At 43.8% G+C, this 14,927-nt stretch overlaps 1 protein-coding gene across 1 annotated transcript in view; it reads right to left on the bottom strand.

Annotated features, from left to right (window-relative positions):
- hmcn2 (hemicentin 2) overlaps window positions 1-13,323 on the bottom strand; it is a 47,802-nt gene extending 34,479 nt beyond the window's left edge. Inside the window, exons 1-13 of the mRNA XM_030059224.1 lie at window positions 13,068-13,323; window positions 11,226-11,296; window positions 10,682-10,840; window positions 10,209-10,331; window positions 3,769-3,940; window positions 3,524-3,630; window positions 3,304-3,424; window positions 2,941-3,204; window positions 2,692-2,836; window positions 2,120-2,241; window positions 1,590-1,862; window positions 1,015-1,156; window positions 563-690 (exon numbers count right to left, since the gene is read on the bottom strand). Of these exons, the coding sequence (XP_029915084.1) occupies window positions 563-690; window positions 1,015-1,156; window positions 1,590-1,862; window positions 2,120-2,241; window positions 2,692-2,836; window positions 2,941-3,204; window positions 3,304-3,424; window positions 3,524-3,630; window positions 3,769-3,940; window positions 10,209-10,331; window positions 10,682-10,840; window positions 11,226-11,296; window positions 13,068-13,323 (2,083 nt within the window). The remainder of the gene's footprint in view (window positions 1-562; window positions 691-1,014; window positions 1,157-1,589; window positions 1,863-2,119; window positions 2,242-2,691; window positions 2,837-2,940; window positions 3,205-3,303; window positions 3,425-3,523; window positions 3,631-3,768; window positions 3,941-10,208; window positions 10,332-10,681; window positions 10,841-11,225; window positions 11,297-13,067) is intronic.
- Between the last annotated feature and the right edge of the window lie 1,604 nt (window positions 13,324-14,927).

The raw sequence follows: 14,927 nt of genomic DNA, 5'->3' as shown, positions 1-14,927 counted from the left end.
GACTGGGCTGCAGCATAGACCTGAGGTAAATATAGAAGCTAAGCTGACATTTCACACACTTTGTGTGTCAACAGAGCAGGGATACATGCTTTTGGAGAGCAAAGACAGCTGAGCTGAAAGGATGAGATGATGTATTTTACCAGGCTCTTGCTGTCTTGACAGATCAATGTTGTTAAAATGACATTCAGAGACAAAAGTGTGTGCAATACCAGCACGCCCCGGGAAGCGGCTGCCATAGCCCATCAGCGTTGAGGTTTCTGTCACTCCCTAACTGACAGGCTAGACAAGATTTCATGCCCATGACTGTCAGCCCTAAACATCCTTTTGTAAGACAGGGAAACATGGTTAGATCCACCTGCACCTTTCTCAAAGCTACAGCACATCTGACATGGGGTCATTGACAAATTCATTCTAATCACATGCTCTTGAACAGTCAAAGAAAACTTCTATGAACTAGCAAGCTTCAAAAGGTAGGGCAGATACTTCAAATTTAAATAATAGCCTGTCCCCAAAATGACAGCCTCAACCTACAATCAACATCAACTTAAATCTACAGTCATACCTGCATAAGTGAGAGACACAGACTGTGAGGCAGTTCCAGCTTCATTTGTTGCCAGACATGTGTAGTTCCCCGCATCCTCTGACATGGCCCCTCTAATGATCAGGAGTCCATTTTGGTTTAAGCTCAATCTGTATCATGTAAAAAGAGAAAACATCCATAGGAATGCATGTTTGTTGATTCTTCGTGATTACATGTGCAGATGTATTGGTGAAATTCCTCTCATAACCCCCTCTTGGATCGCGTCAGACAGATTTTATTTGAATATGCATTTAAACAGTCACATTAAGCACTTGTGGTTTGGAAAGACACTCTATATTGTTAGATGTAAATCTCCAAAGTGATGCAAACAAGATGTGGCAACTGTGCATTTCCAGCATGCAGTTTAAGTGGAAACTAATGACTCTCTGAGGCCTCTGTGTCGGAGGTGTTGAGTGGGCAGAGAGTTCCTTTACCTCGGCCGATTAGTGAGAAACATGTTTCCATGGCTCCAGAAGAGCTGAGGAGGGGGAGAGCCGGACGCCGAGCAGACAAGGCGGATTTCATCCCCTCGGGAGAAGGCCTGGCTCTGGGGGCTGACTACCACAGAAGGAGCCTCTACAGAGAAATCAGAGGAAGAAAGACCGTCGATGACTCAGGGGCTTGCCACCGCTATATGATGTCATTTATAACATGCCTCTCCTATCGCAAGCCCAACAACAGTAAACCTCTGTTGGTCGGGGCAAGAATGCAATTACCAACTGAGCGTTCTGACATCATGAATGGTGGATCACAGCGAGTGACATGTTTTGTATTTGTCTGGCTGTTTCTAAAATGCATTACAAACATCTGAGGCCATGCCCACAATAGAAGCCACAATTTTCAGCACGCATCAATTTTGGCTGATGTGAAACATGTTCTGACGAGGAAGTGGCTCAATCCAACTGGAGAGGGGTTAGGCCAGTAATGGAAACCAGATGATGGAAGAGGTAAGAGGCCCCAGTGTGTTAAGTATTTAAGCAGATGACCTCTGGGTCTCATCCTACCATACCTGGGACGAGAAGCCACACAGTGATTCTGCTGTGTCCGTGGGCGTTGGCGGCCACACAGTGGTACTCCCCAGCATCCTGAGGCTGCACCCCACTGATCTGCAGGGATGAGTCAGAGAGCAACCTCACCCTCCCTGCATGGGCCAAGATGATACGACCTGCCCTGTGCCACGTTAGATTGTGGCGCATGGTACCCTCCACCTGGCAGGACAGCACAGCCACGGCGCCCACAGATGAACTCACATTGACAGGGGCCTTCAGGACAGGAGGTGGCTCTGTCTCATTGAAAACACAACCAAAATATCAAAGGGGCGCTATCAGCAATGAACAAACAGTGCTGAAATAGCTTACTCTAAACACAAATGTTTGTACTGGCATGCTTTGTATCAAGTTGATGTTTTAGCCATAAATCTGAGGCAAAAAATGTTGGAACATATTTCAAAGCCTTACAAAGACTGTGATGTATGAATGCATGAGGACACTGAGGAAGAGTGTGTGTATATGTGTGTGTGTTTGTGTGTGTGTGGCATACCTCTAACAGTCAGCTGTGTTAAGGCACGTCCCTGTCCTGCGCTGCTCTGTGCTATGCACTCATACAGATCTTCATCCTCACCTGATGCATGGGCAATCTCCCATGATACTTTGGCAGAATTCCTGATATAAAGACAAGCTCAGTCAGATGGCTGGTGGATAACAATAGAAACAAGATACGAATTTACATCACATGCAATTAGTATCGCTGGCAAACACTCTAGGAATATTTTTCCCCACAAGTCAGCTTCACTCCATGAATGTAATTCAAAGCAGAACAACACCACTGAAAAAGAAAAGGCGCTTTGTTCGTTTTTGAAGATGACACAATCGAATGCGTAACGTTCACAATGCTGACTGTGTATACCTGTTTCCTGACAGATGAACTAATAAAATTCAGCAGGGTTTATCGACACTAATGCATTGCAGACATGCTAAATGGTAAGTATGTGCAACAAGTGAGTGACTTAATTAGTGGTTTTTACAGCAATTAATGGGTGCATAAAGCTGTAACATCCAAAAGAGGGTTAGCCAAGTGTTACAGAGTGCTGAGTAAGGGGAGGACACACTCACTGAAAGAACTTTTCCTCTCCCAGTGTAATCCCACTTCTGGTGAATCTTAGCCTATAGGGGATGTCACTCTCCACTGAGCAGTCGATCACAGCAGGCTGCATATAGAAGCCTTTTACCACATCAGGCATGCTCACAGCCGGGGGATCTACACAAGGGGGGACACAATGGTCAAAGGTCACAAGAAAGATTGATGATGTGTTAGAGCAACTGCAGAATGAATTTGCTGAGGTGTGTGGGTGGTTGTCTTGCCTGGAATTATGTTGGTGTACGAAACACTGGACAGTCTCTGGAAGCGGTAGCCCTCCTCATCCTTCCCAACCACCTTGATAAAGAAGCTTTGGGAAGGGGTGCGGAACTCAGGGAGACTCCACAATCCTCGGCTGCCCAGGTCGGAGGGCAAAGGGACAGGGATAGTGCGTAAAGAGCGGCCTGAACCTGACATCAGCTCCACATGGTTCAGCTGGCCTGGAGGCTTAAGGCCTGTACATTTCAGCAAAACGTGGGCTGGAACTCCTGAGAGAGTGTTAGAGTGAAAAATCATCATCCAGTCATCTTCTGGACATGATCTCAGTCAAAAAAAGCCACAAACAGAGATCAATCAATGCAAAGTACCTTTTACTGGCCTCCCCTTGGTGTGGTTGAACTCAGAAACGGGTACACTTGAGAAGCCAGCCCGGAAGTCTAGATTGCTGACTCCTGTGACCCTCAGAGTATGGCGTCCACTGCAGCTCACCTGAACAAATAAAGAAATAGCATTTAGTTTCCCCGCTATCATCAGCTCCTCTGTAAAAATCTGTCAAAACAGCACTATTAGTAGATTACACAGCAATACCTTCAGATTCCAAGCTCCAGGTCTAGGAAACTTCAGGTTGACAACACGGGCTGAGTTAGGGATGTTCAACAGCTCTGTAAGGCCCTGCTCAACACCAACAAGCCGCCCTAGTGAAAAAAGAAAAACAAAAGGACAGGAAACCACCTTTTCAATTTAAAATATGCATCATCACTTGCACGCTGACATAGTTAATCTTCCGAAAACATCTAGAAAAAAAGGAAACATAGTGGGAATGTCTTGTCTACCAAAGGGATCTCTGAGTTCGATCTGTGGCGCTGGTCCGCTGAGTGACACAGTGACCTCTCTGAGGCTGGGGTCAAACGGCACCTCCCACTGGTTCTCTTGGGCACTGTCATGGTTGGAGGACAGTAGGTGGACCTTCAAAGCCTGAACTGTCTCCTCTACCCACTTCAAAACCTGGCAAAGGCAGAAAAAACATCATAACACCGTAAACACCGTACCCGAGCAACATTATTCAACTCACAGCTGGAGGTCATATACTGGTTGGTGGATGAGGCTGGGACCTGTCGAGCACAAACTGTCAGCAACCTAAGACCGGATCAGGACAGGAAAGACATCACTGTGACCTTTTCCTGCAATGCCCGCCCCCATCCGCCCCCAACTAGTGTGCTGCTCTTTGTCTTTGGACTATTCTTTCATTGCTGAAGTATTCCTCTGGGGATTTTGCCTAAACAAAAGGAAAGTGAAACAGCTCAACTGTCAAAATGATAACATACAGTTTTCTGCACTCTCAAGCATGTATTCCCAGAAGAGTGTCTCTCACAGTGGAAGTCTGTCAGGCAGCAGCCTCCCTCTTGCAACACAGCGTTCATGAATCATAAGGCCTGTTCCTCAGAATAGAAAGCAGTGGTGGATGTGTGTGTGTGAGGAGGGTATGCCTTTGTATTAGTCATATCCTTATATATTACACACTGTCAACCAGACCAGTATGCAAGATCAATTAAGGACAGAAATGTCAGGCTATTTCCCATTGTACTATCTGTTGAAATGGTTGAGCCTGAATGCCAGATGAGGCCAGAGAAGGTTACATGTTAGCACTGAAAGAGGCTTACTTCCAAATGAGACCCATTCTACTACTCAGGGAAAAGATTACCCAAAGCCTAAAATAATGGTGGACAGCTTGATTATATTTAATGGCAAAAGCAGTCATCACATAGAGTATAATTTGCCCCAGTAGCTATTAGGGAGAAATATTTTACTCTATAGGATTTCAGTTTTCTCAGGTGCTTGACCCCCTGGGTAAAACCATTATTATGGTATTGACAAAGAATACAAAGTCTTCCTTTTGTTTTCTCTGAGAAGAAAATAGGAGCAGCAAACCCACTGATGTTTCACAGACTCATTTCAGTGGCCACACTGGACCAAATGTCTTCCATCTTCCAAAGGCTTAACAAGCAACTGCTGTCTAGTATTTATTCTGACCTCGTATTGAGAGTGCAAGCATTATCGGTGCGCCGTGTCCACAATAAAACAAACTGAAAACATTTCTTCAGTGGACGCTCAGAGATGGGGCCAACGGCAACACATTTTAATATATTTAGGAAAGTAAAGCCTTTGATAATTTAATTAGCAGGCCTCCACTCTATGTGTATCAGGTCCACTGGGTGCTGACAGCAGCTGGTTCCTCTTGCCGTTTACAACTGGAAACAGCTGTAATGTCTGCCACATGTGCAGCCATCCCCAGCAGAGCAGGAAACTGCTAAGAGGTGACCTACATCTACCCCACAGTGGTGTCTATTTCATCTGAGACATACAAAGAGGAGTGGGCATTAATCTGCCCTCAGACCTCAGATAAAAGGGAGAGAGGCACAGAGATGGGACTGCTGCTGTCTGAGCCAAGGTGGATCCCAAGGAACATGCCGAGTTCTGCAGCCGCTCCCTGAGTAAGCCATGGGGAATGCACAGGATCTGAAAGTCCTGTGAAACCTCATCTGGCGTGTCTCAGTTAAAAAGGCTTACGTGGGTGTTTCAGGAAGAACCCCCTCCGCTATTCTTAGAAGCATGAAAGAACGATGGTCCGAGAGGCGAGGTTAGCTAAGGCAGGGCAGATGCTCGCCACTTCTCATCCATCCATGTAGCTGACAGGCAGCATAAAAAATAGGTGATCCCACTGGGGTTTGCCAGGACAGCTGATCAAGAGACCTCCCAGCAGGCAGGTGTTCCCTTAGCCCTTACCCAGGTTAAAACACGACAAGCAACATTTGCAGGTATATACTGTGCTACAAATAAAGGTTACTAGGGTAAATGAGTCCCAGATGGACCCCCGACTCCTTCTCAGTAGGGGTTTCAAAACACCTGCTTGGGCCTCACCCGTCACAAGAACCGACTGGAGTCCCCCATTTCTGTCTTCCTGTATCTGAGGGAAGTAGTGAGACCATACATTTTAGCTTTGCTCAGCAGATTTTGGAAGATAAGTGGATATAGGTCAACTATGTTTCATTTTGACACCAACTTCCAGCCCTTTAACTCACTACTGGATCTGCTACACCTAATGAGGAAAGCATTAGGACATTCAGTGTTACAAATGACTGTTGAAGGCATTTGAGTTAAGTTTATGTGCAGTGTGTTGGGGCGAAACCTGCTACATCATTTGGCATGCCCATGTGGATATAAACAGGATGCAGGCTAAATCTTGCACAAAAAAAATTCTCATGTTTCTTTTTCACCCAGTCTTAGTCTGTAAGCTCAGGTCACAGTGGACATTCTCTAGGAGCTAACAAATTTCACAACTCTTATTTTGATCAGCACTTCAGAATACTGATGACTATAGATGTTACACACTAACAAGAAGAACACTGAGATCATGGTCAAGTTTGACAGTACATAAGTGTTGTTCTCTGCTCTGGCGCTTGTCAGCCTATTCTCTTGTTGATTATAACCAGTCAAATTAAAGAGTGTAAGGAGTGTGATACAGAGGCCTGACAATGAGCTGTTGTGTGAGGACTTGGAGCCAGCTCCACAGGGCAGCTGTGTTGGAAGGAGGGAAGCCATGACAGATCATATCCTGGGATTAGAGAGTAAAATAAGCAGTCTGTTTTCTCTCCACTCTTCCCCCGGAGACCACAAAAAGACTGTGTATATTTGATTTGGCCGCACTTTATTAAACTGCTATTAAGAGGGAATATTTTGGTTAGATGTGTAGTACTTCTGAGGTCTTTAAGGATTAAAGGATTTGCATTAATTCTGTAAGAGCACACCACCCAAGAGCTAGAGCCACACAGGTCTAAATACAGATGAAATATACTGAATCAATGTGGATCCCAGAAAAATGAAAAGAAATTCCACCTACTTGCCCCTTTATTATTAGACATGTTTAATGATTCCTTGGAACAAGGGTCCCTCCCTCCAAATTTAAAGCAATCTTCAATTTCAGTTATTCTCACACTTCATCCTTACTGCAAGCATGGTGAGTGACTGTCAATGAAAAAACAGATCGCTCCCAATATAATCAAGGAGGCTGTCTAGACAGGCTGCGATGTCTCCATAACACCTTTCCTTAAAACATCAATGGATGCCCAGTGTCTATATTTGATGCGTCACGCCGCTTGTTTCACTCTACCCTGTATATACTCTCCCCTATAACCCTTGTATGTATGTTCTGGGATGACACACAGACTTGATGCTTATAGTGTAGACAGCATCAGCAGTGTTCACTACGCTTGCAGTTACGATGAGATATTAAGAAATATAAGAAACCTGAAGATTGTAGCAGCTGGAGACAACTAAGTTTGTTAATTTGGGATGTAAAGCTCCTAGCCGAGGTCTTAGCACTCCATTTGGACACTTGCCAGACACAAATAATTTTTGAGGATGAAACAGGGTTTGTTAGTGGATGGTAATTATCGTCTAACATTAGAAGACTTTTAAATATTGTGCTTTCTCCTAACACCTTTCAAGCAGCTGAAATGGTTTCATCATTAGATGCGGAGAAAGTTTTTGGTTTGAGTGGGATTTATTTTCTTTATTCTGAGGACGTTTGGTTTGGGCCTAAATGTATTTCTTCGATACAACTTCTACACTCTGCCCCTAATGCTTGTGTGATAGCTAATTCTCAAAGGTCTGACTACGTCCCTCTAACAAGAGGTATATGACAAGGTTGCCCAATTTCCACCCCACTCTTTGTTGTAGCGATAGAACCTTTTTCCACGGCTCTCAAATCCACCCCGCTCTTCACTAGTATAGAGATGAAGTGAAACATCAGGTATCTCTCTATGCTGATGACTTTTTGCTATATGTCACAGTCCTGGGTAGTTGTGTTGAAAATATTTTACAAATCTTGACAACCTTTGGATTGTTTTCAGACTACAAGTTAAAAATGACTAAAAGCAAGAGTTTCCCCATTAATGTGGCAGCTAAGCAAATTCCATTTCGGTCCCTTCAATTCTAATTGGCCCACAGTAGTTTCTGTTATTTAGGTGTTAACATTGCTCACTCTCCTCTCCTCCTCATCCTCTGTCTGTAAAACTAATTTTACAAAGTTGGTTATGGAAATTAAATCTGATCTGCAGTGCTGGGACTGTCTCCCTCTCGCTCTCTCTTCTGGGCAGAATCACAATTGTATTAAACCATTCTGCCGAGACTCTTGTTTTTTTTCCAGTGTCTTCCAATATTCCTACCAAAATCATTTATTCGAATGTTAGACAAAACAATTTCAAAGTTATTTTTGCTGGCAAGAATCCAAGAGCACGTAGAGGAGTACTGCAGAGAAGCAAACTGAACGGGGGCTTTGCATTACTTAACCTTCTATTTTTATACTGGGCAGCCAATCTTCCAAAAATTCATGCCTGGTGTAACTCTTCCAACCCTGATTGGTGTATAATGGAGGACAATTCTTCCCATACATCATCCCTGGTGGCTCTGATGTGTGCCCCTCTGACATCTTGTAGTCCCAAATAAATTAGAAATCCAGTTGTAATCTCTCTGTTTCTTCCCTCTAATTTAAATACAGCTTTCACTTTGTGGAGAGAGAGTGGCCTAGCGTGTTTCTCAGACTTACATATAGAGGGCTTATTTGCTACTTCTAATGATCTCCATGTTAAGTTTAATTTACCCCAATCTCATTTGTTCCGGTATTTTCAAGCTCATAATTATGCTCGCACATATTCTCCATCCTCCCCTCAGCTTCCAGTGGGTACTCTTGCCACTAAGTTGTTTTTTCTCCCAAAGGCATGTAGTAATATCTCAACTTTACATGTTCCTAACATCGTCCTCAGGTGTGGCCTCTCTTGCCCGGGTTTAGGGTAATTGGGAAAAGGTGCTTGAGTTCGATGTGACAGATGAATGGTGGGAATAAGCATTAGTCGGGGTCAGCTCTACATATTCATGTGCATGTCTAAGATTATTTCAGTTTTAGGTCCTGTATAGTGTTCACTATATAAAAGCTGAACTTTACCAAAGTTAGCTGAGTTCTGGTCTTGTTTCATTAATGTTTTATTACACTAAAACTGTGTCTTGACAACCATCTATGGGGTACCCCTCATACCAGCCAGTCTCACTAGGAAGGATTCTGATGTTGCTGCTTTTGCCTCACTCATAGCCCATAGACATATTGTGTTACACAGGAAAAGCCTAAATCAACCTTCTACGTCCTGGCTAAATGATTTTATGTCTTTTTTGTCATCAGAAAAGGCAAAATACTCCAACTGCAAATTTCTACAAAAGATGGCAGTGTATTATCTCATACGTTAATATTAGATTTTGTTCTTTTTCCATTTTATTTACCTTTGTGTAAGCATTTTATTTTTACAAACACCAGGTAGGTGCTGATTATTCTTAGGGATTGTAAAAACTAAGCTAAACAGATAAGAAATGGGAAAAATGAATAGAAAGCTTGCTGGCAAGAATATGTGTCTGTATGTAACACAGTACACTTCAGGCTTGTCTAGCACAAACCACACGTCAGCCATCTGGGCTTGAAGTGTGAAGGCTAGAGCAAAGTTTGTGTTTTTATTTTCTTTAAAGGATAGTGCTGTACTGTCACACAAGCATGGCTTTCAAACACACTCTAAAGAGCTGTGCGGATTATGGAGTGTTAATGAACCTAGCTGCCCCACACGCATGCATTGTATATATGTTTAGCTACATACAAGCATGACTTGAGACGAAACAGGCTCGCACACACACACACCACCCATACACACATACACATCTGAGTTCAGAGGTTCACTGGGCCACCAGTGAGCAGTACAACTTGGCTCCAGTCCAGCACTGCCCTCTCCTCAGCCCAGCCATCTCCTGTGTTGACATGCAGGATACCAGTGTCTCTTTCAGAGGAAACTCTGGCTTCTTTTAAGTCTGCTTGGGAATTAGTGAGCCCCGCTGTCTTTGGCTTCTCAGAGAGGGTTTCTGTTAGAGCACATGCTGCTTCAGATGTAAAAGAGTCGCTCCTTCATATCATATTACTGCTGAGTTTAATATCAGCTTTTGAATCATTTTTATTAGAGTATATAGAACCCCTGTAATTACATCAACAGGTCATATCTGGTTTGTTCTTTTCCTGCCGCTGTTATTCAATATTATTATGAAAAATAAACCTTTTCTTATTCACACGAACCACTGAATTGTGATATAATGCTGATGAATAAAGGTGTGATGGCAGTAAGTGTCATTGCAGTGGCCTCAGCACACTGCAATGCACACTAATGCAGCTCTTCATCATTCTCACCTCATTGACTTGCTGCTTGTCCAGATGAAAGATTTGTCCGGAGGAAGTGGCGGCAATCTCCTCATAGGCTCTGTAGCCAGGCTGAGAGCGGTCCCCACAGTCCCCAGTCAACACAAATACCACCTGGGAATGGCGGGGGGGGGGGGGGTTAAGAGGATTACTAATATTCTGTTTACTTCCTACAGTCTTGCTTTAAGTCAACTTGAATGTGGCATTAATGCTTGTTGTCATGTTTCATTTACAAGCTGTGACCGGGTAATTGTTAAACAAGTTTCCCTGTCTATGCTGAACACAGGGCAATTTCAGTCAATGTAAATTTTTTAGATCAGCACATTTGAATTTATTACCTCACTCGTCGAAAAAAACATAAAATTTAAATAATAAATGATCCAGGTGAGATGGCAAACCTAGGTGTCAGCCTAACAATAGTCTGTACTATCCTGTGCAATCCTCTACACTTTGCGGCGCTGTACCTGTGACTGACGGAGCTGCACCAGCTGCAGCACATCACGTTTGAGGCGGTAGTCTTTGGCTCTGGCATCAGTGAAGACATAGATGAACGATCCAGGCAGGGAAACCTCCAGGGCTTTCTTTATGGCTCCTATACTCATCTCAGGACAGTCTCCCCCACCCTGAGAGAAAGAATCGCACATGTTACTGATCAAATCAGCCTGGCCAAGTGCTGCTGTATGAAATGTATTCAAAATGAATTTGACTTGACTTTTTTTCACTTGACTGATCAACTGATTTATTATTTATTAATTTTTAATACGCGAAGCTATAGTTCTCCTGGTAGAATTTGGAGATTCCCTAAGAGTGATTAAGAAGTGCTTTTAACACAGTGGCATCACACCAAACTTTACAGAAAAATGGGGAAAACTCAAAACTTGTTAAGCAACATCAGCCTAAATTGGAACATGCACTAGTCATACTAATTACCCATTATCTGTGTCAATGTAGACCTGCACACAAAATCCCAGTCCCATAGAGTAAGTTTTGCATGTATTATGGCCATACCTGGACAAACAGCTCTTGCAGATCCTGCTGGAACTTTTCTGGATCAGTAGTTATAGACACGGGGCCGATATCTAAGAGGAAACGTGATGTGGATGAATATTCCCATTGTGCATCATCAAAGAGCATCAACAGAGACTTTAGAGAAAACATCAAATCAGGACAGCTTAATAGGAGGGGTTTGATCTGTTTTATAATCATTTATGCCAACACAAGTCTAATTTGTATCTATCTTCATAACTCAACAAAAGAAAATATCAGAACAAAGGATTTTGTTGTTGCCTGTCGGCAGTTTGGTGTCTGTAAACAGAGAAAAACAAGAACATCTACTGAATCCAAATCCCTGCTAAGCAACAGTCTAATCTGTCAGCACCAGAGTGATGCCCCATAGCTTTTTGTGTAAGACATGAATATCAATCATGCATCCCATACAGTAGCAGTGATGCTGCATTCGTGCGGTGAAAGACCTATGATATTGTTCGGCTTTTGTTTAACACATACTGTTTCAATGGCACAAAATTCTCGTACAGGCAACGTTTTGATGATGACGGGACTACCATTATCTGCGTCTACAGCCGCAGTCAGCACTTTCTGCTGGGTGACCTCCTCATGTCTCAAGCAGCAGTGGACCCAAGCATGACAAATAAGAGCCTGTCAGGAGCTGACACTTATTTGGACGCCTTCTGTGGCTGATCGATGGAGCAGTAAACATTAACCAATGCACAGAGAACATATTGTTTTTGCCGTAGAACCCTGCTGGACATAAACAAAAGTCTTTCATTATCGTTACAAAGCAGACCCCCATCAGGTAGGGTGGAGCTGCACGACTTCTGTGTTTGCGTTCCTGTGTGTGCCTGTGCATGTGATGTTAACTGCTGAAATACAATTCTGAAGACTCGCAAAGTCCTCGCCAAACTAATGATAGAGGACTTGCAGACATGTGTCAAGCTGGTGACATTTCTTACTCATTCTCAATCTATTTTCCTACAGTAAAGGCTTTCAAGTCCTTGTCTCCTCTTCATGAGAGCCTGTAAAACACTGACAGCACTGTCACGCCTTTTTGTCAGTCACACAACTTCTCTTGCAATCTTGGAAGTTTACAAGGTCCCCAAGGGCAGGGCACATTAAACACAGACAGAATGTGTGGTGTTAGTGCAGCCCACCATCCCCCCTGGCTGGCTAACTGGGGGCTGCAAGAGCTTTCCGGAGGCTTGGATGGGGGGGTGATTGGGGTAATTACACACAAGCAGACAGCATATGCTTCTCATCAGTGCTCAAACACCCTCCCCCATTAGAGAACTCTTATTTTCAAGCTCCGGCTTTCCCATATAGCCCAGCAGAAGACAGATACCGGGGGAGAGCGTAACCTGTTGCCACTGGATCCTCACATATGCCTGCATCAGTGGCTTAGCCTTTGTACTAGTCATTGTATGCTGCCCCATGCAGTTGAGCCTCTACTGAAGCAGTTACCTCTTGGTATGCAGCATGTAACACAAGGTTGCAGATGTGTTGCCCCCTGATGTTTCATTGATCTTCCTCAACCTAAACCTATGTAGATGGCACCCACAGAAAAGTACATCAAAACAGAGGCTACATTTGTTATGCTCAGTTTGGAATAATGAGAATGTAGAAATGTTGCTTAGGCCAAACCAGGCAGTCAGAGGCAATTAGCTAATGGGCTTTGGCTGCAGTCTTTAGTTAAGTGCTACAATAAAGCTTAATTAGCCTATGTGTTTTAAGCAGAATTACTCACAAAAATGTTTCTCGGGGTTGATGTCGACTAAGTGTGTCAGGAATTTAATTTACATTTTAAAAAGGAGGTGATGTGTTGTGACAAAAGGCTACCTGGGTCATGGAATGGGACCAGGACAAAGTTTTTGATGGGTCTGGTCCTCCGGTTGAGGGTCTTTTCCAGAATCCGTGAGGCGCCCTCTATCACCTGTTTCAAGTCGTCGTACATGGAGCCGGTAACATCGAACACAAAGGCCAGGGTCGAGGCGCTGTCACCGGATCCAACATCCTCCTCAACCCGGGGGACTGCCAAGACCCTGTGCGCGCTGATACACAGCGCCAACACTAAACAATTTGATATGACGCTCATTTTTAATCAATTTACTGCATCTGTATGTTGGAATTAGACGATTCACACAAAAAAGAAGAAGAAAGACAAAAAATCAAAAGTAAAAGTAAAAGTGGGGATTCAAAGTCACTGGAAGTAAGTTAAGTCTGGGAACGCTCCCAAATCCGCAAGAAAGAGATGTTGGAACAACCGCCTCAGCTGAAACCCAGTAAAATCCAGTGTGAGATACTTCCACAGAAATACATCCGTGCGTAAAGTTTGGAGGGACTGGAGCGTGTGGACTGGCTGTGTGTTGGAGAGCCCCTTGAGATCTGGTGCGCTGACGCTTCAAACGGGGGCGGAGATGGGTATTAAAAGGGTCCCGAGAACCAACCTGATTTTTTTTGTGTGTGAGTGTGCGTGTGTAACTTGACCCCACTGTGACTTCCAGCTTTAACCCTATTCAACATTCTCCTGCTTCACAATCGAGGACGGCCCCAGGAGACCTATTTCTTAGCAACTTTACGCACATTACCGGCGGAGCCTGCAGTGTGTATTTTGGTCATGCGGCCCGAACATTGTCTCAGTAACACTCTCGCTTTTATAAATAGCCATCGTTTATATTCAGCTGACACACATCTAATTTTATACATAGCCCACACTGAGAAATATCCCTTTGGCATATGAATGGATGGAAAGGCTTGGCGTGCCACGGAGAAATGTCAGTGTCCTCCCTTGTTTGATTGTTGATCCGGATAAGCATTGTAGTTCACATTGTTGATATTTCTGAGGATATTCATATGCATTTCGTTGCGAGTGCAGACAAGTCTGGATGTCTGAGGAGGCTGAACTTCAAAAGAGGAAGCAGGGCCTGCTCTTATGAATGTAAATAATTCAGTGTCCACCTCCACAGGCTGCTGGCGGCCAGAATAATTCTGAGACAAGAGTTTGTTTTAATATGCTGTTTGTTGTCCAATTCACGGCCCACTTATCAAACACATTCTTTGACTGCTCTGGGTTACAAATGAGGGTGGGGGTCAATTGCATCACCCTCACAGATTGTATGTGAATTAAACAAGAAAATACAACCTGAACTTTCACAGCAATCAAATATTAACGTGGTGAATCAAGGATCCCGGCACTGTATGGTAATATCACCCAACAGAAAGATTAAGATGCTCTAAAACAGTTAAAAGCTGTGGACCTGGTGAGCCCTGTCACTCCAGGCCCTCCAAACAGCTCCAGATATCACATGCGCCCATCCATGATAAGAACGAAGAGAAGTGCAGGGCTGTGCAGGCTAATGGCCTCAGTGAACCAACACACCCGGCAGCTTCTATACAAAGCCACTAAGCTCCAGGAGGATGGCCTCGTCCATTTTATCCATGCCCAGACATGAAAATTTTATACAGTCCAGTGTTCCTTATACAACCATACAGTGCAAGCCCACACCGTAGACCCAGCTGCCATTTAAACACTGTGTTTTCATAAAATGGAATATGTATTAAAGCTCAACCTGACATTGCTCCTTGTGAGTGCAGTCACTCAGTACAATGCCTCAGCAACAACACAGTCCCATTTAAATACAAAGGCAGTCTTGAATTAATTACTTTAACTGTGTCACTGAGGCGTTTGATAATTTTACA

Source organism: Myripristis murdjan, chromosome 9 (genome assembly GCF_902150065.1).
Source record: "Myripristis murdjan chromosome 9, fMyrMur1.1, whole genome shotgun sequence".
In the NCBI taxonomy this organism is placed as follows: domain Eukaryota; kingdom Metazoa; phylum Chordata; class Actinopteri; order Holocentriformes; family Holocentridae; genus Myripristis; species Myripristis murdjan.
This window is presented reverse-complemented; position numbering and strand designations above follow the sequence as displayed.